This window comes from Bos grunniens, chromosome 17 (assembly GCF_055505025.1).
Source record: "Bos grunniens cultivar Pamir isolate PY7600 chromosome 17, Bosgru_T2T1.0, whole genome shotgun sequence".
NCBI classification, from domain to species: domain Eukaryota; kingdom Metazoa; phylum Chordata; class Mammalia; order Artiodactyla; family Bovidae; genus Bos; species Bos grunniens.
The window spans coordinates 70374530-70397246 of record NC_141181.1 but is presented as its reverse complement, the minus strand read 5'-3'; the positions used below and the strand labels follow the sequence as shown (position 1 = coordinate 70397246).

At 44.2% G+C, this 22717-nt stretch overlaps 1 protein-coding gene across 10 annotated transcripts in view; it reads left to right on the top strand.

The window, feature by feature from the left end:
- Nucleotides 1–22717, top strand: part of EIF4ENIF1 (eukaryotic translation initiation factor 4E nuclear import factor 1) — a 39673-nt gene that overhangs the window by 16069 nt on the left and 887 nt on the right. For 3 of the 10 annotated variants that reach the window (XM_086348912.1, XM_086348911.1, XM_086348913.1), the window contains exons 4-18: nucleotides 54–181; nucleotides 1226–1512; nucleotides 1812–2013; nucleotides 5372–5547; nucleotides 10332–10467; nucleotides 10682–10861; nucleotides 11502–11734; nucleotides 14602–14673; nucleotides 15129–15312; nucleotides 16244–16323; nucleotides 16660–16802; nucleotides 18911–18995; nucleotides 20262–20394; nucleotides 21519–21863; nucleotides 22108–22272. In XM_086348912.1, the coding sequence (XP_086205038.1) occupies nucleotides 54–181; nucleotides 1226–1512; nucleotides 1812–2013; nucleotides 5372–5547; nucleotides 10332–10467; nucleotides 10682–10861; nucleotides 11502–11734; nucleotides 14602–14673; nucleotides 15129–15312; nucleotides 16244–16323; nucleotides 16660–16802; nucleotides 18911–18995; nucleotides 20262–20394; nucleotides 21519–21863; nucleotides 22108–22272 (2549 nt within the window). The remainder of the gene's footprint in view (nucleotides 1–53; nucleotides 182–1225; nucleotides 1513–1811; nucleotides 2014–5371; nucleotides 5548–10331; nucleotides 10468–10681; nucleotides 10862–11501; nucleotides 11735–14601; nucleotides 14674–15128; nucleotides 15313–16243; nucleotides 16324–16659; nucleotides 16803–18910; nucleotides 18996–20261; nucleotides 20395–21518; nucleotides 21864–22107; nucleotides 22273–22717) is intronic. The other 7 variants (XM_086348915.1, XM_086348914.1, XM_086348916.1 and 4 more) reach the window with 5 other exon arrangements.

Here is a 22717-nt window from a genome sequence, read left to right as displayed (position 1 = left end):
ACCTGTGTAGTTTGTGGTGCAGGAGCTGAACCATGGTGCCCTTTGACTTGCAGTGATGGTGTCTGGGACCCTGAGAAGTGGCACGCCTCCCTCTACCCAGCTTCAGGGCGGAGCTCACCGGTGGAAAGCCTGAAGAAAGAGCTGGACACGGACCGGCCTTCCCTGGTGCGCAGGATAGTAGGTAAGCAGTCTCCAAGAGGTGGGAGCCGCGATTTCAGAGGCAGTGCCCTTCGCTTCTGGCTTCATTCATAGCTGTGAGAGTTTTAGGCGTTGGGAGAAAGTACCATTATCAGAAAACTGACTGAACAGTTCATTTATGATTACCTGGCAAGTAAAATCATAGCCCTCCTGTGTGGCTATGGTGCATAGATTTGCTTTTGTCTTCTCTGAACAGTAACTTTAAAAGAGCAGAAGTTCTAGATTTTGATCAAACTCAGTTTATCATTTATTAAAGTAGATCGTGCTCTTGGTGTCAAAGCCTAAGAAAATTGTGCAAAGCCACTGTCATAGATTTCCTTCATATATTCTTCTAGAAGCTTTGTAGTTTTAAGGGTCACATTTATATCTGTGATCCACTTTGAGTTAATTTTTATATGTGATAGCAATGTGAAGATAAGGCTTTCTTGGCATATGGATAGTCAGCTGTTCAATACCATTTGTTGAAGAGAGACTTTAACTTTTAAAGTAGTTAGTTTCAAATACTGACACCTACTATAGTTTATTAATTGACGAAACATTTGCTAATAATTATACAGATAAGAATTTAGTTAAGGGACTTCCCTGGCAGTCCCGTGGTTAACACTCTGCGTTTCCCCTGCAGGGGGTGCATGTTTGATCCCTGGTCCGGGAAATCCCACGGACAGAGAAGCCTGGCAGGCTGTGGTCCAGGGGCTCACAAAGAGTTGGACACCACTGAGCAACTGAACACACACACCAGGACTAAGATCCTGCATCCCATGCTGTACAACCCCAAAAAAGAAAGAATTTAGTTAAAAGGACTGTGGAGATTAATCATGGAAAGTTACTGATTATGAAGTACATTTCTCCCTCCAGAGATGAAGCAAAAGGCCCACCCTTTGTTAAAAATATGTGAACTCTCTGGCTGTTTCAGTGGTGACTCTTTCCCAGGACCCCAGTGGCCACCAGTCACAGACACACCCCTACCCCAGGGAGGAGAACTACCCTTGCTGGTTCACCTGACTCTCTCTTTCTGGCATCTTTGCAGATCCACGAGAGCGTGTGAAGGAAGATGACTTAGATGTTGTTCTCAGCCCACAGAGACGCAGCTTTGGAGGGGGCTGCCACGTGACGGCGGCCGTCAGCTCCCGGCGCTCAGGAAGCCCGCTGGAGAAAGACGGCGACGGGCTCCGCCTGCTTGGCGGACGCAGGATCGGCAGCGGGAGGATCATCTCTGCTCGGACCTTTGAGAAGGATCACCGTCTTAGCGAGAAGGACCTGCGAGACTTGAGAGAGAGAGACCGCGAGAGGGACTACAAGGACAAGCGTTTCAGGGTTTGTCTCCTCGATCCTCTGGCACCTCGCGTGTGCACTTCATTTGTACCAGTGTGCTGTGTGACGCTGGGTGGACACGGCCCATCTTAGTCTAGAGGGAGGAGCCGTGATGCTGGGTGAACACAGCCCATCCTAGTACAGAGGGAGGAGCCGAGAGCTGGGGTGGGGAGCAGCGTCAGGCCACCACAGAGCATCTTCATCGCGCTACCGAGCATCGCTTAACTCATCAAGACTTGGACTGAGGTAGAAATGCCTTGACTAGAATCTTACTTTTTATTTTGCATTGTGTACTTTTCCAGAGGGAGTTTGTGGATAGTAAGCGTGTCTTTGGTGAGCGTAGAAGAAACGATTCCTACACAGAAGAAGAACCAGAATGGTTCTCAGCTGGACCCACGAGTCAGTCCGAAACCATTGAGCTGACTGGCTTTGATGATAAGATCCTGGAAGAAGACCATAAGGGGAGAAAAAGAACGCGGCGACGAGCAGCCTCTGTGAAGGAAGGTCAGCAAGACCTCTGGGAGGGAAAGCTCACTCTTCTGAAATGAGACATGTTTATAGTTGGCTTAACTACACTTAGAGATAGGCAGCAGTGTTAGAAGTGGCATGTTTTGAACAGTGAAGCTGCTTCCTGTGCGTTAGTTCACTGTGTAGGCCGTACGTCTCCTCAACTTGTGTCCTGCCTGCAGGGCTAAACAGAGCAGTCTCCCCACCCAGTAAGAGCACTGTGTACACGAAAGGGCCCCCCAGAGGTAAGAGTATGTGATAGAAATAATAGGGGTCTCGTTTATTGAGCCTACGTATACTGGACATGCGATAAGCATTTTGTCTATATAATCCTACTTCTAACAACCCTGTGCGGTAGAGGCTGTTGTACCCATCTTAGAGCAAGTGGAGACATAGGTGGCTCCATAGGTGGACGTTGAGGAAGTGAGTAGTGAAGTTGAGCAAGGTGCTCGTGCTTCTGAGCCAGCCTCCCTCATTGTGGTGGTAGGCCTTCCTAGTCAGCTGTCACTTGGCTTCTCCCAAACTCACTTTTTCAGGCACCTCCCTGGCTAAACTAAAGAAGCCAGAGCTGAAGTATGAGGCATGCCTGCTGCAGGGTGGAGCTCATAGTCATGTTCAGGGCAGTGATCAGGCTGGTGGTCTTGGGAGGAAGCAGTGAAGAGGCAAGTGGGCAGCTTGAGAGACTTTGAAGTTAAACTGCCTTTGAGAGATGCTTTTGTCTTGTCTCAGTTAGGTGAAGGCAACGCCACCAAGTGTGATCTGTTCACCTGATTGTAAAGATCAGGCTTCTGGTGAGAAAAAGCCAATCTTTTTCTGAACTAAGATGAAATATGAATTTCAGCCATTGCTGTATCAACAAAGAAGGAACCAAAAGTAGCGAAATATATCAGTAGTGTCACCTCCTCAGCTCACAGATGCAAAAAGAGACAGGCCTGGAAAGAGGTGACAGCGGGGCCCCGGCCCCGTGGGTTGAACGGCAGAGCCTCAGGCAGCATCCAGGGCTCCTGGCTCTGTCACCGGCAGTGGTTAATTGCCCTACCAACCGTCTTTAGGATGAACGTGTCCTGTAGTTGCCTCTTGGCTGCAGGAATGAAAAGACAGGGAGGGCCGATGAGTGCCTTTGAGCCCATTTACAAGTGTATTTTAGCTTTCCATTGAACTCCATGTGTTGAGTTCCTTGCAGGCACATCACAGTGCTAGTATAGCCATCAACAAAACAGATGTGTTCTTTGCCTGCGTGGTTTTAACACAGTGTGTGTTGAGCACCTAGCATAGAGGGCCCAGTGCTAGGTATTGTATATATGGTGATGAATGAAAGTTTGAATATATATTGCACTTACAAACAGAAAAAAAATTATCTGGAAGGAGGAAATGGTTAAAGCTCTCCATTGATAGAAAATTTTAATTTGTGTTCTCTCTAATGAAAAATCTGTATTCATTGTGTACTTCCCTGGCTGCCCAGTGGTTAAGACTCCTCCACACTTCCACTGCAGGGGGCATGGGTTCGATCCCTGGTCAGGGAACTGAGATAATCCCACATGCTGCACTGCAAGGCCAAAAAAAGAAAAGCATATGTTCATTCTGAAATATGATAAAACCTAACTTTAATTATCTTTCCTGGGTCCCTGGCTTTGGAGACCATCATAATAAATGGCCAGTTGTGTTCGTCTGCTAGAGCATATTCCTACCCACTCTCAGTTGTTAGACCCAGTTTGCTCTCAAGCTGGCATAAAATTACACACAGGGCACTTCTGCCGCTTGCAAAAGCCATTCATCTGTTAAGAGATGCTCTCATCTCCACACAGGAGAACAGGAGAATCACTAAAGCTTTTCTGTGAGCATTTGAACTAATTTCAGACTCTGCTGGCTCTCATTGTGAAGTAGGCAGACAGGTTCCGGTAGGTTCGATGAGTTAGAAGCTGCTCTAGTGGAAAAGAACACAGACTTGGCACTGATTAGGCTGTTGTTTGCCTTTTCTAGGGTTTGGTTTCTTTGTCTATAAAATGAGGAAACTACCTCCACCGAAGTAGTAGTTTTAGTTAAATGTCAGTCAGCCTCTGCTGTCTGGCAGTATGTGTGTGCTGACCCACTGCCTTGTCCGAGGCACAAAAACGCCACCTCGCTGGGGCCTTAGGCCCTCAGGAGGCCCAGGCCCTGAGGGGGCGGGCACCTCTGCCGCCTGGGCACAGCACGGAGCACCACGTGGTGGAGCACTGCTGCCGCCCTGGCTGCCACCCCCGCCTGACAGTCATGACCTGGGTCATGACTCACCTGGGTGAGTGGGTCCCCCCACCTTTCAGTCGCTGTAGCCCCTGCCTTGCTGTCTAGCTTTCTGAAGTGTTGTTGGAACCAAAGCCGACGCTAGCACGTAGCCTCTCTTGGTCTAGAATATCCTGGCTGAGTGATAACGAGACTGCAGGCCTGTGGGGGCCTTTCGAGAGGGGATGGGCACTCTTGTTTCCCCCCAAGAGGACTTCGTGTCTGCTGTGATCTTGACACCATAAGCAGCTCTTCCAGAGGTGCTTTACAGGGAAGGGCTTTGGGAGCTCTGTCCTTCAGCTTAAAAGGTTGAGTTTCCTGCGTCTCTCAGTGCACTTATTTTAAAAGAAAAAAAAAGGGTTTGTTTTTATCTGAAGGATTTTGTTTTATGCCCCGTCCTCTGGCTAAAACTAAGATGTTAGCTTCCCTTATCTTCCCATCCTCACATCTGGACGTAACTGTGTTTTACACGTACCAGGCACTGCACAGTAAGGCAAAGCCGACGAGTCTCATCAGACTTTAATATAGTGTGGTATGTACTCTGAGGGATAGCACACATATTACAGAGAAGGCGGTGATTAATTTTCTGGTAGGGTAAAACTGGGTAGGCAGGACATACGGAATTCCCAGTGAAGGTTTGAACTTTGCCTTGAAGGATGAACTACAGTCAGTAGGCAAGTGAAAATTGCCCTTGGACTAGGTTTCACGTAACTACTCTAACTTAAAGTGTTAATGCAGGCGCATGGGTGAAAGCAGAGCCAAGTCAATTTGGTTCCACTCGTATAAGATATGCTTAAAGATTGTCCTTTTAAAAAAAAAATTAGAAGAAGATCCACTGCGTTATGGACAATTTGAAGACGGGGCAGAGGAGGGACCATAGCCCTTGCTGAGTCAAGTTGGTGTTGTGGCTTGGTACTCAGGCTTTCTCCTGCCCTGGCCCCCGTAGGAGCCATACGTGGCAAGTGCTGCACCGGTACAGGAAGTCTGCTTTTAAAGTCACCAGCGGCTCTTCTGCATTCGTGATCGTGCCGAGGCCACCGAATACCTCTGGAGCAGTGTGCTTGATCAGACTGTCTTTGTCCGGTTTTGCTTTCAGGCATAGTCGAGTGCAATGGAGGAGTGGCTGAAGAGGATGAGGTGGAGGTCATCCTCGAACAGGAGCCTGCTGCTGATCAGGAAGTGCCAAGGGAGGCCGTCTTGCCCGAGCAGTCCCCGGGAGAATTTGACTTTAATGAATTCTTTAACCTTGATAAGGTGCCATGCTTGGCTTCGGTGAGTGTGGCAGCATGCTTATAATTAATCACAATTGGATCAGCCAATTGGGATTAAATTTGACCTGAATCTTTAAGATTCTATTTAAAAGTTTTGTTTTGCTAGATGATTGGGAGGTTTTTTTGACTTTTATTCTTAAATATTATTTGAATTTTTGTTGGCTTTGTTTTGAGAGGCTAAGTAGAAATGATTGAGTGAGGATTCTGTACCAGTTAACTCTTTCTCCAGGCTGTTAGCATTGGACTAAGAATTCTTCAGATGTTTAAGAACATTGCTTCTATTTTTAAATAGTCAAGTGTTTGTTGTAAAAAGTTACTGTGGAGGTGGATTTTTATAACTGGTGGTCAGTACCACACTGATCTGCATTCCTCGGGTATGGCTGGTTAGGTGGTACCTGTGTGATGTGATGGTTCTGAAAACCTTTTGTGGAAAGGAACGTGGGACACCATCACTGTTGCTGTTAAACTGCTGAGGTCTAATCTTTCTCGACTTCTAAAATAGAAACAATAAGATATCCCACATCTGCTCTTCGTCCCTGCCCTTGCCCCGTCCCCTTTGACCACTTAGGGATTAGCAATGCTTCATCAAATTTTCAGAGAAAATACGAAACTGTGACCTATGTCCTCAGAACTCTGTAGTTGTTGAAACAGTGCATAGGACTGATGAGATAGAATTTTTAAGGCCATTTGACCAAGAGCAACTGTACATCTTAGACATCATTTATAGGACATGAAATACAGCTAGTAAGTTTGGCCAGTCCTTTAGAATTATTGGTTCACAGACTTTAACTTACTTGACTCCTCAACTACAACTGCTTCCTGGTCGATTATTACATGAGTGGACAACACTGGGCATGACCAAGCAGGCTGCGCTGTCCTGTCTCCTTTGTCATCTGCCTGCTGCCCAAAGCCTAAAAGATGCCCACCCAGAACAGGTGAGCAGACATTGCATAGCACTCACAGGTGTAGGGCCACAGGTGAGTGCTAGGGCTGCTGCTGCTGCTAAGTCGCTCAGTCGTGTCCGACTCTGTGCGACCCCACAGACGGCAGCCCACCAGGCTCCCCCGTCCCTGGGATTCTCCAGGCAAGAACACTGGAGTGGGTTGCCATTTCCTTCTCCAATGCATGAAAGTGAAAAGTGAAAGTGAAGTTGCTGAGTCTTGTCCTACTCTTTGCGACGCCATGGAATAATGGGCCTATGGAATGCAGCCCACCAGGCTCCTCCGTCCATGGGATTTTCCAGGCAAGAGTGCGCTAGGGCAGTAGAGCTTAAATTCTCTATGGTGAGGACCAGATATTGTTTCCAGTCCACTGAGGACCAATACTTTAGTATAAAGTAAAAATATCACAGCAATGCCAGATGGCTACAAAAGTTTCTAAGCACTTACTGCAACTCTCTGAACTTACCTTATTGTGGACCAGCCTGGCCCAAGACCACACTTGTCCACGGTGCTGGTCAGGAGCAGGTGGAGGGTGGCTGCAAACCAACTGGCAGCTGCCTGGCTTTGCTGCTTAAGTTCTAGCACAGTTTTAACTGTTAGTCTCCTAGTCAGATATCTCGCTTACAGTGAGCTGACTAGTAGTCCTTTGGCTCACTGAGCAGAAGGGTTGCATCCAGATGTGAGTTTAATTTACCTGATATAAAACCGAGTGGTCTTTTCAAATTCTTAGGGGACAGTAATTTTTTTATTTTTACACCAATTGTGTTTAGTGACTTTTTTTTTTGCATTCTCTTAGAAGACAATGGAAATCTTATTGTAAAAAGTTTTCACAGCTAAAGGTCAAAATTTAGAGGCCTGTACTTGGCTCCCACTGTGAGCACCCGTGAAACTTACCTGTGTGTCTTGACAGAGAGAGAATTCAAAGCTGAACGTGTAATGATAGGTAACATGCATGCTGTGCTGTTTTAGGCTCTACATTCAACAGGTCATTTAATCCCCAGAAAAACCTTGTAAGTTAGATTACAACTGTTCCCATTTCATAGATGAGGAAGCAGGCACAGAGAGATTTAAATCACTTTTCTGAAGTCACATAGCTAATAAGTAGTGGAAACTGAATTCTAGTTTTTGTACTTTGAGTTAAGAGTTCTTTACTCCAAATTCCCCACAACTGTACTGCCTATAAAATATAAATGGGAGGAATGGGAACTGAGCACCGTCTTATCCTTTAGCCTCACCCTCAACCAAAACTTGGTTAATTCTGAATAGGAACCTAGGCTAGGAATTCTCTCCAGGTTTTTCATGGAGGTACTTACTCACTAAGGTATGTATTCTACAATAGGTTCACTTAAAAGCAAAGCTGGGATCAGTAAAAAGAGATGCTCTGTTTGTGCTTTATAAACAACTAGACTCATAATTCTCAGAAAATGACCAATCAGTTGGGGAAGATAAGGGCAATATAATGTTTGAATATCAACAGACAAATTATATAAAATGTTTGAGATAGTACCTGGCACTTAGGCCCCATAAATATTGGGTAGAAATTGGCATAAAGAGAATTGCACCTATATTTGTAAGTTATATTTACTAGCATTACAATACATTAGAAGCTGACAGCCACAAAAATCTGTACAAAATGAAAATTTGGATCAATGTGCAAATAATTTCAGTCAAATAAATAATGAAAAATAATTTGATTTTAGATCTGCACCTCTTAACCACAGAGCCTGACACACTACAAGTACATAGAACTGTCAAATGAAGGAAAACGAAATCAAGACAGAAATCCTAAATCACTTAGTGATGAACAGGAATGAGACAAAGAAAAACCTTGGTGGTATAGTCAAAAGTATGCTAAGAAGAAAACAGGTAGCCTTAAATGCATTCATTAGAAATCCAAAGAAAAATCAAACTAGAATGAAGCAAATACAAAAATATAGACGTTTCAATGAAAGTGGAAAGTAAGAAAAGCATTGATCAGTAAAAGCTAGTAATTGTCAAAGAGCAAAAATATTTCACAGTATCTGTATCAGCATAATATGAATCCTAGGATATGAGCAGTCTAAACAACCTCTGACAGACCAAACTAGCAGTCGTATGGGTGACTTTAAACATGCTATTAAAAATGTCTAGAAGGAGCATTTGAAACATACCAGACTGCAGTTCACAGCCTCCTCAAAGACTTGATTAGAGGAGGATGTGGGATGTAGCAGCATTCAGCTGAGCATTGTAGCATCCCAGCTGGCCCTGTGGTAAAAATGACTGACCAGATTGACTCTTAGGATTCTTTTTGGCTTCAAAATGTTCTAGTTCTTGAAATTGGCATTTCCAGTAAACATGAGTAAAAGCGACTTTGTTTCTGCGTATGTTTTAGCTATAATAAAACTAAGCTTCTCTAACAAAGTTGGTCACTGATCAAAGTATGGAAATGAGTTTCTCAACACTTACTGTCAAATCCTTAGAAAATATCCAGATACCTTATATTCACTTTCTTTACTTTTTCACGTTTTTCCTGTGTATCTTCTGGCTTTTCTCCTATACAGTACGATCAGAGGAAATAAAAACAAAGTACAGTGCTAAGCTATTTTTGCTGTTTGTAAAATTTCAAACTCTTTCTAAAATTAAAATATTTTAAATAGCTGTAGCTTTTATTTTTAAAAATAACCATTTTTCACCAAGGCGGTTGTGTTTTGGGTACAGTTCCCAATTTTTCACAGTGAAACATCACTTTATAATGTTTATCTTAAAATTTAATGATTGCAAATTAGTACACTTGAAAGTCGGCATTATTCAAGGTGTGAGAGTTTACAAGTGGAATGTGATTGAATCTGCTGAACAATACCTGCGAAGACAGAAGTATGAGTTCTAGATTTCAGATAAAACAAAGTCCCTGACTCCGTCATATATGTACAAGTCTTGGGGAAAAACCTGTTTGCTGTTTATGCCTTATCGTCAAGAATGGGCCTCATTTTTGGATTGATATTTGCTTTATCTTGTCTTTTCTAAATATTGATCAGAGCACTGCATAAAGATCAATTTGGGTATTTAATTAGATTTATAATAGGGTATAACTGAAAATTTCTTTCCAAAAAATGCTTAAATCTAGTTTTCAAGAAGGACTGGTAATAGAAATTACTGTTAAGAAACACTGTTGAAAAATTATTTCTGATCATAATGCATCATTTAATCACTCTTATTAAACCAAAAACTATGGAGGTCAGATTTAAAAGAAAACAAACACCTGAAACTTTCCATGAAGTTCAAACAGATATTAGAGATCATTTAAAAGTCTGTCTTTCACATTTTGACACTTCTTAAACTTTGACTTGGAAATATGAGCTCTGCTTTTTTAGCTTTTGGGTTCTGAAATTAGCAGCATTGGATTTCACGGTGTTTATTACAACCTTGAGGGTGTTGAAGTTTGAAGCAAGGGTTTTCTTTCATCAGCTCTCCACACCTGATGCTTAGTTAAAGGCCACTCAAGGTTGGCAGCGGAATGCTTTACTTTGGTGCTGATTTTGATTTTGAAACTGTGCCCTCTTAGAACATTCATGGATTTTCTAATGAGGCAAATGATAGAAAATCAGAACACTTTCTGTGGCAAAGAGGTTTTGCTTTATATGCTTAGAGAATACATGGTTATGCCCAAGTTTGGGTTACTCAGAAACGATCCAGGAGGGGAAGAGAAGTTAAAGATGTTCAAAATCCTAAGTTCTGAGGGTGTTTGCCTTCAGGTCAGCAGCATCAAAGGAAGTTTCAAAGTAAGTGACCCTTCCTTAAATTTTGAACCTTCTTGTCCTTTTCACCTGGAAACTGTTATCTTAGCTTCTTTCATTTCTCCCTTTAGATGATAGAAGATGTTTTGGGAGAAGGTTCAGTCTCCGCCAGTCGGTTCAGTAGGTGGTTCTCTAACCCGAGCCGATCAGGAAGCCGATCCAGCAGCCTTGGGTCAACACCTCATGAAGAACTGGAGAGACTTGCAGGTACAGTTGCTTCAGATTCTGTCCTGGACATAGACTTGAGCTTTCCTTAATATGGCTCATTTCATCCTTATTAGTCAGGGGTCCATTAGCATTCATGGGTTTCTGGATACTGAAAAATACCCTTCAATTTGTGTCATTTTAACATTGTTGAAGATGTGTTTCTGTGCTTTTTTGAAGACCAGTTAATTATACATATATTACCTTGCCATGTTAGGTCTGGAACAAGCCATACTCTCTCCTGGACAGAACTCGGGGAACTATTTTGCTCCTATACCATTAGAAGACCATGCCGAAACTAAAGTGGATATTCTAGAAATGCTACAGAAAGCCAAAGTGGATTTAAAGCCTCTCCTTTCCAGCCTTTCTGCAAATAAAGAAAAGCTTAAAGAGAGCTGTAAGTGTCTGTTAGAGTCTGTTTTAGGTATTTAAAACATTTGGATGCTCAGTCTTAATTAAGGCAGAATCAGTTCTAACAGACTGCTATTTCATCAAAAGTCAAATAGATGGTGGGTTTTGTTTAATGTTCTTCAAAAACACTTATCAAACAGTACCACCTCTTTTGAGAATCTACCAGATCAGCAGGTCATTGAACTCTGTGGCAAGAACTCTTCTTCTAAGTCCTGCTCACCTGGAGCCTGAGTAGAGCCCTCCAGTGAATATTCAGTCCTCCTGAGCATAACTTGGCAGCTGCTCACACCTCTGCCCTGGGTTGCCGTGTTCTTGCTTAGGTTATAAGCCCTGAACATGCAGCCTTGATGCTAGAATAACCATCGTGCAGGTAGCACTCTCGTTCTTGTTGGGCTGTCTGGGATTCCTGTCCCTCATCACGAGTCTCCAGAAGACTCTTTATAATAGACATCCTCCTGCAGGATCTCGGTGCCTTCAGTTTGTCTGTATTTGTTACCAGTCTTTCCTGACAACTTCAGTTCAACTGTGAAATAAATCATTTTCACCTTATCCACCACAGAGTACAAAGAGAGTTCCTACCACATATTCCTTTGCTTGGCTGAACCTAGACTTTCTCAACCTTTCAGCACATTCAGGGGTTGTGCTTTCCGTGGAGGAGGTGGAAGCAGGGCTCAAGGGCTTGAAGGTTGACCAGCAAGTGAAGAATTCGACTCCCTTTATGGCAGAACATTTAGAGGAGACCCTGAGTACTGTGGCCAGCAATCGACAGCTCAAAAAGGACGGCGATATGACTGCGTTCAACAAGCTAGTGAGCACCATGAAGGCAAGTGGGACTTTGCCTTCTCAGCCTAAAGTCAGTGTAAGTATTTGGCACAGACCCCAGCCTTTTCTCCTTTTCTCTCTTTCTATTCCACGTCCCATCCAATAAATGGATTTTTTAAAAGGTACTCTGAGTAAGTTGGAAATTCTTTAGTAGTCACTTGATCCTCGATGCTTTTGTGTCTTCTCCAATTAGCACTGTTCTGTTGTTACTTGAGAAAGCAGGTTTATCTGTATGTATTGTGCATGACAGTAGAGAGACTGATGGATTCAGATATGACTTGCTTATCTTAACTCAGTGCTTAAAAAAAATGGTGTAAAAATACCTTTAGGGATGAACTCTAGAGAGAGTTTTCTGTTTCTTCAGCTGTTTGCTGTTGTTTAGTCGCTAAGTCGTGTCTGACTCTTCTGCAACCTCGTGAACTATAGTCTGCCAGGCTCCTTTGTCCATGGGATCTCCCAGCGAGAATACTGCAGTGGGTTGCCATTCCTTCTCCAGGGGATCTTCCCTCCCCAGGGATGGAACCTGCATCTCCTGCATTGGAGGATTCTTTACCATTGAGCCACCAGGGAAGCCCTTATTCAGCTACTTAAGTTAAAATAATGTTACCATATTTTTATAGTAAAATCTTTTCACTACTCCTAATTGCTCCCAGATACCTGGGATTATTTGCTTTCTTGATTAGGTAGTTGACAGATATACATGGCATTTGTAAAGTATCTAAGATGGATTTTTCAAGACAGTTGCATTCTGTTTATTTATTAATAGAAAAAGCTGTGACTCCAAACTTATAAAACACCTTTAGGCATGAAGTTGGGTTACAAGGTGATTGTATGTCAGTAAATTACAGGTGTGTAGCCTACACTAGTCTTCCGCATAACACATTTAGAGGGTGCCTCTTAGCCACCGTCTGTGTGTTACTATTGCTAACCCTTGATGATTACAGAGTGAAAGGGAAATAGTAAATCAAATAATATTAATTAAAAAAAAACAAAAAACATAGACTTATTCTAGTTGCTAAGTTATCGCAAATTTACCAAATTGAGTTTTGCCTGTTTTTCTTGACACCTTCTTGTCTGGGAACTACTGGTTAACCATGGGGGAAGCATGTGTTTCATTGTGCCTGGTACCAGGGGAGAATCAGCTGGTACCTGGTACCAGCTGATTTTTGATATTTTGAATCTGACTAGCTGTTAGTGATAAATCCTAACAGAGATACCATTGTTCCTGGCCTACCTACCTGACTCTCTACCTCCAGAAGGGGACATTGCAGATAGGTAGAGTTATTCCTGTGTATCTGACCACACCATGCCAGTTACAGGGGAATGTTCCTTGTAAGCTGCTTTAAATAATTTCCATGCAAGGAACTATTAGATGTAAATGCTCTCAAATGAGGACCAGATCACTTGGCTGTAAACAGTCCTGCTCTGCTTTCTTGTTACCTTCTGTCTTGGTGATTAGGTGCTGACCACAGCAGGGTGGGTCAAATCTTGTAAATAGCTTCTTTTAGTCTTAGTAAAGAAATGGGAGCGGGGGTGGGGGTGGGTTCAACTGTTTACCCAATGATGCTTTTGAACATTTTGTTTTAGATATGATTCTAGGATTTGATATTAACACAGTTGCCCCTAAGCTGTGAAGATAACTTGCTTGATGTTGGGGGTTCAGTGCTCTGAAATATATCTGGCTTCAGCTGAGGGAATGAGCCTCAGACAGATGCATAAAGGAGTGGATGATAGGCAAAGGGGAACATAAACTCAATCTAGAAAAACAACAACAAGGAAATAATCTATGAAGTGCACCAGGCATCATCCCAAAATACTGCTTAATTTGCATGTTGCTGTTTGTCAGGGACTGCTTCCAAGCCGTTAGTTACTACGGCTGTGTGTGTTGCATATACTATTTCTGATCTGCCTCCAGCCATTTTGGTTCAGTCATATTGTTTATCCCCAAAAGAGGACATATCGGTTCAGTCTAAACTCTATTCCAAATTAAGTTGTAGACTCTATCCTCCAGATATAGCAAGCCATCTAGTATAAAGTTGTGCGTTTGTTTTTGTTAGTTGGAATTAAATGACTCTTGAGGAGATCTTATTAAAATCACTTACAGTCCTTTCCAATTCCAAAACCAACAATGAAACACTTGCATATTTGGGGCTGTTTGTCATGCCTGAGGACACTGCTGTGGACCTTCACAGGTCCAGCTGGTAGAAGGGAAACTTGACAGAGAAACACTTCAAGCAGAGCTAAACGGACACACAAGGGTTTTCTGAAGCACCAGAGGTAATATAAGTTGGATGCAAAGTATAACTGCTACTGCATTAAAAGAATTGAAAGTGGAAGATTTTAATTTCGCCCTGAATAGGAGACCCACTTTGGAATAGCTGCTTAAAAATAATAAAATTTAAATTTACTAAAATATGAAACTGAAATATGATGATTTTGGCTGAACTCACATTTTTTTGATACCATCTATGATCTGTAAATCTTGTTAAAGATAATAGCTAGCAAAGGTTGCCGTGAACATTAAAATCTGTAAATTATCAAAATTTCCTACTTGTGGCTTCTTACTAAAGTGTTCCCCCATTTCGCCATTTTCTTTTTCCCTTCTTTTGGATGCAATGTTAGAAATAGTGAAATGGACTTAGGGTTACCAGAGAGGAAAAGACCTTGTCTGAGGGTCTCTGAGTGGACTTTGCATATATATGTGAAAATTCTTCGTGTTCCAAGATCTCTGGGACCTGTGTGACAAGTGGGGCAAGTTGATCTAAGTTTTCTGTGATTTGGATATCATTCTGCTGTTAAGTGCCAACTCCCTGGGGAGTTTTTAATGCTTCCTTGTGGTCCCCAATTAATCTATAAGTTAAGTATGTGAGAAGGTTAAAACCAGTTTTCCTTTGACTTTTTTAGCGAACCCTTGAAAGCCATTTGATGTCCCCTGCTGAGATTCCAGGCCAGCCTGTCCCTAAGAACATCTTGCAGGTACTTAACAATCTTATACCGAGGCCTTGGAGTCCTGAACAGTAGTCCTCCAAACTGGTTTTGTGTAGTGGGCCAGCTTTGGGCCGTAGAGAATGATCCATGTTGCCTGGCAATGAAGGATACGGTTTTGCTGCCTGACATAGTTCTCTGTAGCTATAAATGTGGGGTGGGTTGGTGGGTAAAAAAGATGATCGAGTAAAGCCTTGGTTTCCCGTTTGCAGGTTTGCAATTTCTGTGGAAATTTAAAGTATCTAACCTATATCTATAGCACTAACTTAAAGGAAATCTTGGTAGCTGAACGTTCAGAGAAATTCATTGCATGTACATGTACCAAGTCCTTCAGTGAAGCAGGAGGGAGATTCATCATTGGCTTCCAAATTCATAATCCACAGCCTCTGACTAGGAGGAAGAAAGAACTAGGTTTGTTCACAAGGATTTGACTTTTCTGCCTTTAGGAACTTCTGGGCCCACCTGTTCAGAGACCTGCTTCTTCCAATCTCCTGAGTGGCCTTATGGGGAGCCTGGAGCCTACGACATCATTACTGGGCCAGAGAGCACCCTCTCCTCCATTGTCACAGGTGTTTCAGACGAGAGCAGCCTCAGCAGACTATCTTCGTCCCAGAATACCATCACCAATTGGTAAATGCTCTTGTGCATAGGTGTCCATCTGTCATTTCCCTTCTCCTTCCCCTAGGGTATACCCATCTCCTAAAACTGGCAAAGTCTTTTTCATTGGTACCCTGAAGAGTTTAAAAAGAAATGTGCTGACTTGTTACGCTTTTTTCAGGGGGTGGTAAGGACACAAGTGGAAGATAATTACCCAGCTGCCCTTCTGGATAAATAGGTTTATGTCACAGTTTTGTATTTTTTTCTCTGGAGAACTAAATTGGATCCAGCTCTTTAGTCATCTTCCTTATTGGGAAAATTCAACTGAAAAAAATTAATTTGGCTCCTTAGGTTTTTCCTTCATGGAGAAGTCAGACTAGTGGCTCTCTGCCAACCTGATGAAGCTATACACAACCAACTGTGAGGTATTACGGCTGATTCAGAACATGAATGGGAGAAGCACTTCCAGAAAGCTGTGTTAGCAAAAGTGTTGTGCAGAATCTGTGTTCCTGTACCCTCGACCACTCTATGCTGCTGGCTGTTCTGACCCCTGCCAATTATATTGTGAGAGAAAGTTTTTGTAATCTTTCCGCAGTTAGGGAGATCTAATGGAAACAGTGTGAATCTCAGAACACTGGTGTCTGCTTTGGTACCAGCTGGTGTGGTTACAGAGAGCCAGATCACTGGCTAGAAAAGCTCTTCTCTCCCAGATAGAGGTCTCGGCTCTGAAGAGACAGCTTAGTGGGGGATGGATACCCCAGCAGCTTGAATCATTAAGTGCTCAGATAGAGGTCCGTGAGGTCCCCACTGTAGGGGCACGGAAGAAGAGCGACATCATCAGCCCAGGAAGTCAGTCCTTCATGAAAGAGATGATGCTCAGCAAGGCGCATCATGTAGTAGAGATAATGCCTCTGAGGGACAGGTGCTCTCTTGACACGCCCTGAATCTGTAACCTTCCCAACAGGTTTCACGTCAGGACCACAGCAGCTTCTCGGAGATCCATTCCAAGGCATGCGCAAGCCCATGAGCCCAGTCACGGCCCAGGTCTGGCTGAGTTTTTCTCAAACTTGTTTGCTTTCCACCCTTGTTGTTGCTTGTGGGATACAGAATTAAGTGGCTGTAATGCTTGAAAGTGGTTTTGAACTGTAACTCAGGCTCAGTGAAGGCTAGAAAACTGGTGAAGTTATTGCATCATATAAAGTCATAAATCACTAACATCCAGTTCAGTGGATGGCAGCACAGTTTAGGCAGGTTTGCAGTATCTTAGTTTCTCTTAGCTGCTGCTTAAAACATACCTCTTCTGAAAGATCAAAGAGAGACCTTTGTAGAAGGTGCACTGGCTGTCATTCTGCTGACTCCCACTCTGCCACATCTGTCCAGCAGATGAGCCAGCTGGAATTGCAACAGGCAGCTTTGGAGGGGCTGGCCGTGCCACATGACCTCGCGGTGCAGGCAGCAAACTTCTACCAGCCTGGTTTTGGCAAACCGCAGGTGGACAGAACCAGAGATGGATTCAGAAACAGGTAAATTTCTAATCCTACCCTTGAGATTTGCAAATGAGTTATCCACAGTATCATTTCTGTTGTACACACTGATACACTGTACAACACATGGTGACAAGTCTTACCTACCGAGTGTTCAGTAGAGGAAATTGTATAATTGAATTCTGTTGCAGGGGCATAGGCTTTTCATCCTATATAATTTTATTTATACTCTTCATTTAAAGGATTCATTTTTACAGATGAAGCTGGCATAGCTACTTATTTGCAGTTATACTTATGAAATGATGGAACGTAAAACTCCACCTTGCTTCCTCACCCTCAGGCTCCTTGTTGAGTATCAAACTGTCCCTTGAGTCAGGTTTGTTGATCAAATAGTTCCTGACTTCACTCTCCTCCCATCCTCCCCAGCAGTTTCAACAGGCAGTGAAATGAAATGAACCATAAGTTGGGGAAGAAAGAGTAGCAATATTGTCCTTTTTTTAATTGTAAAATAAAACAGGCAGAAAACTGCATGAAGCAAATGTATAGCTTGTTGTAAGGCAGACTCCCTTGTCAGCTCCCCAGAAGCCATCCCTGTGCCTTGTCCCAATACCCCTTTCTCCAGAAGTGACCATTGTCCAGTCTCTAAAAGAAAAGTAGTCACCACCTTCATATTCTTAGTTTTATCACCAAAGTGGGCATCCTTAAACACAGTACTCCCACCGTATATAGTATTTGGTACTTGAAACTTACTTGTTTTGATGTGATTATTAAAAATGCTGCCTCAGTGTCTTACTTTATCTGGTCATATGTTGGCACTTTCAGAAAGCACTGGAACTAGTAAGCACCCTGTCCTCTTGCATAAATGTGCCCACCCTGAGAGAGCCCTCCAGGCTGTACAGAGAGCTCACAGCTGCTCTGCTGAGCCCCTTCACTGGACTTCTCTCTACAGCATAGCAGTTTGTTGACCTTCAAAGCACTTTAGATATCCACAACTTAATTTGCTCTTGGCAACAACTCTGTGAGGTAGATGGGGTAAAGAACGGCATTTGACAGATACAGACACAGGTTTTTCAAATGTGACTTAGTTGAAAGCAGCAGGTAGATCCAAGACAGTGTCAATTTTTGGATCAGATGGTAGGCCCTCCCTGCCTGTACACTCTGTGTACAGTCGTGGCCCCCAACAGACACGGTTTCTCCTTGTCTTGCCTGTTTTTTAGCTCTTAGTCACTCAGAATACTCTCTCCCCTCGCTGTCTTACTTGGTCTCAGTGTGGCAGCACTGGGGCTTCCCTGATACAGACTGGAAGGCAGCCAGGAGTTTAGGGTTCCCTTCTGCTTATGAGTCAGTGAACTTCAGAATCATTGACTGTCCTGAGGCTTTGGCCTTTGCAGTACAAGGTCTGACATCACTGAAATGCAGTGAAGCTTTGATTAGCCAGTGAGCTCATGTAATTCATTCTTCTCTCAGCCTGTGTGGTCATCAACTCTTTCCTGTTTTCTTCCAAGAGAGAATAAGTAGAAAGTCTGGGGAGAGAAGGAAGTCTGCTCTTTTAAACTTTATTTGGGAGGCCCGGGGCCAGCCCTGTGTACAGACCCAGAGTGGCAGGGAATGCTCCGGGTGACTGGGTCCTGAAAGTAGCTCAGTCCTGGTGCCCTGTCTGACTTGACCTGGTGTCTCTCAGAGCCTCAGTTCTGTGCCAGGGACTGTAGTACTTGGTGTTGCTCCCTGCCCTACAGAATGCAGGCCCTCTCCAGCCTGCCTCACTGGCATAGTCAGCAACAAACTACACATCTGCCCTGGATAACCCTGCACTCCCAAGACCTTCCCATGTCCCTGTACTTGTCCCCTCTGCCCCTCGCTTTCCCATTGTACTCTGCTGGTACCCTTGACATGCCACGTTTGCCCTAGATTAGTATCTCCCTCATTAGATGACAGCTCTTACAAGACCCAGGACTATGTGTCATTAAGCTTTTGTCTCTCCTCAGAACTTGGCATATAGTTTTGCACATGTTAGACACTTATTAAATGCTTGGGAAATTGAAGAAAGGAAATGGGATGTTTCCTGGGCTGGCCTTGAGTTTTATGCAGTTTAAACTTGGAGTTTGAGCAGCTAGGGACTCACACGGATAACTGGTTTTTGTTTACAGGCAACAGCGAGTGACCAAGTCACCAGCACCCGTGCACCGAGGGAATTCCTCTTCCCCTGCCCCAGCCGCCTCCATCACAAGCATGGTCAGTGACCTCTGCCCTTATGAATGACTCCTAGGCTTCTCCCTGCTTGGCTGCTCCTGTGTCACTAGGTACCCCAAATTCTCCTAGAGCGCCTTCCACAGGAGTCAGTGATGTAATAGACGTTTACACCTGCCTGTTAATTAGGGCCTCCCCTTTCAGGATGTAGTCTCTTAGGATTCTAAGTTCTAGTGAAGCCCCCATGTTGGGGAAAGTGTGTTCCAGCAGACAGAAGAGTCAGGGCCAGGGCATACAGGGTGGTGTGGTATGTTCCGATGAATGATCACTGGAGTGGGGAGCAGAAGAGGGATGAACGTGAAGGATGGGAGGTGAGGAAGATGGGTGATGGGAGCTAGAGCATGGGGAGTCCAGTAAACCATGGTGTGAGTCCACAAATTTAGATTCAGGTCTCAGAGTTAAGGCTGGGACAGAGCGGCTTGCTCATTTGCAGTGACAAGTCAAGCTTTACAACTGACTCAAGAACCAGCATCATTTATTTTTTTAGGTTTCACTCACCCCACAGACCTTTATCACCTATTCAGGGCTGATAAGATGAGGGTAAAAGACTATTATTCTGTACTTCAGTACCCCAAGTGGTCTTTGCACCAAGCACCTTGAAGGCAGGATCTAGGAGCTTTTCTGTGCTTAACTCATGCCCTGTCTCCTGTCATCAAGGATACAGGGTTGTTTAATGAGAAAAGTTGCATGCACAGTAAAAACGTCAGTGTAAAAACGGGCAGTAAAGAGGTGGGAACAAATGACCCCAAATGGTGAGTGCTGGTGCGGAGGAGACCGTCAGGAAGCTACTTGGGTTTTCTGGTAGCCAAGTAAGGGTAGGAAACATTAAGAGGACAGAGAAGTCTAGTTTCTGTGGTTGCATCTGAAATGTCCTTTCCCAGCTTAGGGGAGGGGGCCTGCTGTTGCAGGGTTTTCTCCGGGCCATGTTTTTCCCCCTTCCCAGCCTAACTCTGGCCTGGGGAATGGCTGGAGCAGAGGCTGCAGAGGCAGGTAGAACTTTCTGTGCTTTAACTAGCTGTGTGCTAGCTGCATCTCAGTTTTGACTAAAGTGAACTGCGAGCAAGGGACGGCACATTGGGGACGCTGCCTGTTCGGCTCATCTTGATGCTCTTCTTTCAGCAGCTAGAGGCCAGAACGTTGGAGCTGGCCTCTGCCACATGCTGTGAAAGGGGACTCTTCAGCTTCAGTAGTTTGGCCACTTGATTAGGGAGAGGCAATTAAAGAATGTGTGAATACTGTTTTCCTCTACAGCTTTCTCCTTCCTTCACTCCTACCTCAGTGATTCGTAAGATGTATGAGAGCAAAGAGAAAAGCAAGGAGGAGCCAACCTCTGGAAAAGCAGCTCTTGGTGACGGTAAAGAGGACACCCAGAAGCCCAGTGAAGGTACCTCAGAGCCGTTGAGTGTGTGGTGGAGCACCAGCAATGTGTGCGCCAGCGTGCAAAGCCTTGGGCAAGGCCCCTGCTGCTCCGGACCTCTTTCTGGGTCTAACAGGAGGAGTGGACCAGCTCATAGTCACTTAGCCACTTGAAATTCTGACCAGTCTAATAGTGCCTTGAGTGCTGGCATTAGGAAGAACAAGCATTCAGGATCCTTATTTAGGCTTGAATTATGAGTACATTTATTTGGCAAATTAATAAAAGTTCAACCAGTTTTATTTCTGAAAGGTGCTCTCCAGTCTGGAGACTAATTACCCAGTAAGATCTGTGCAGTGAGTGACGCATATAGGAGGTGTGTGAGGCTTTCAGAAATATGTGGAAAATGTAAGAGGTTTTTAGGGGTTGCACAGCTCAGATTAAGGACATAGTGAAACAGATTCTAATAAGTGAGGTTTGCATAGGTCTAGGTATTGATCTAAGAGCTTTCTGCCTCTGAGAAAGCTTCTGGGGAAAGGAAGGAAATCCTGTTGGTCCTATTAAAAGGCAGTTCAGAGTCCTTCACCAGACAATAATTGCTCTGTAGGCTTTCTGTTGTGATGAATTTGCATAATTTTACTCACTTTTACTCTTAGGCTGAAAAGCAAGTTAATCCCAAGCACCCGACTAGGACAGGAGCAGCTCCCACACAGAGTCAGAGCACAGCCCTAACTATGGACAGAGCCAAGTGCCCGACCAAGTCAGGCCACCAGACCCGATGTGCCAGCCTTGCTTGCCCATAGCTGTTCTTGGATTGGGAAGAACAAAGATGGATCCTTTTTATTTTTTTAAAGTTATCTCATTTACAACTTCAGAGTCTTTGGATTTTGAGAGTGTAGCAAAAATAAACTCTTCCAGCAAGGTGTTGGAAGACTGGAAAACCTGGGATCTACTCCAGGGTCTGTCCCTAACTACCCATGACCTTGACTAGGCCAGTTCATAAGACAAAAAACAGTGGGCCCCACTGTGCAGTCCTCTAAATATGTTGAGGGGATCAAATAAGGATTGTGAGCTTTCTAACAAATGAGTTACTGGTTCATCAGGAAGACAAAAAAGTTTGTGAATACCAAAATATTCTGTCTGGATCCTTACAGAGAACCTCCTGTCATCCAGCTCTGTGCCCACTGCTGATCGGGACTCTTCTCCCACCACAAATCCCAAATTGTCAACCCTGCAGCGGTTTTCCTGTTCCACCCCACTGTCCCAGACCAACCGTTACACCAAAGAACAAGATTATCGACCTAAAGCAACGGGGAGGAAGACACCCACCCTGGCATCCCCCGTTCCAGGAACACCTTTTCTCCGCCCTGTCCACCAAGTCCCCCTGGTCCCCCACGTCCCCATCGTTCGGCCCGCTCACCAGCTTCACCCGGGGTTGGTCCAAAGGATGCTGGCCCAGGGAGTACATCCACAGCATCTTCCAAGTTTGCTCCAAGCTGGTGAGTTTCTAACTCTAGCATGAGTTGCTAGAACTGATGAAGTGCTGTACCATTGGAGGGTCTTATCCCTAGAAAGATAGTCCATTGGGTCCAATCTGATCTAGTCCTTAGCCCACTGAAAGATTAGGAACCTAGCTTGAGCAGTCTTCATTCTTAAGGAACTTTCAGATCAGCAAAACTGTATAGTCAAGCTTGAAAATTTTCAGGTACATTATTTCTGATGTTTCTTCTTTCTGCCCAATAGGTGTGCTTCCCCCTGGGATGGACCTGACCCATTTACAGGGACTGTCTGGCCCAATCCTGAGTCAACCCTTTTACCCTTTACCTGCCACTAGTCACCCTCTCCTAAACCCTCGTCCTGGGACACCTCTGCATCTGGCAATGATGCAGCAGCAGCTACAGCGCTCAGGTAGGTTCAGGAGAGGACCAGATGAGCTAAGGATTAGGAGTTTCTGAACCAATTTCCAGTGAAGGGGATAAAATGACACTATTTACTAATACATCCTAGCAAGATTGGATTGGGAATTCCTGTGAAGACAGTTGGAAAGCCAGGTATACCCTGGCTTTTTTTTTGGGGGGGGTGGGGTATGTTTGCCTCTTTGGAGAAGAGAGGCTGAGAATCCTTCTGACAGATTTAGCATAGGCAGTGCCGAGAGTAGATACTCTCCCTGGCTTGGGTCGTTGCTTCTGCTTGTTATGGGGAGTAGGGGGTGTGTCACCTAAGATGGACTGTCAGTACAAATGGCTTCTGAATAGTTCAGCTTTCCAAGGTACTGTTCTGGCATTTTGGAAAGGAGTTTCCAAAAGAAGCCTAGAATCAATCACCTTGTTAAGAACTGTTCACAGTTTCGTGC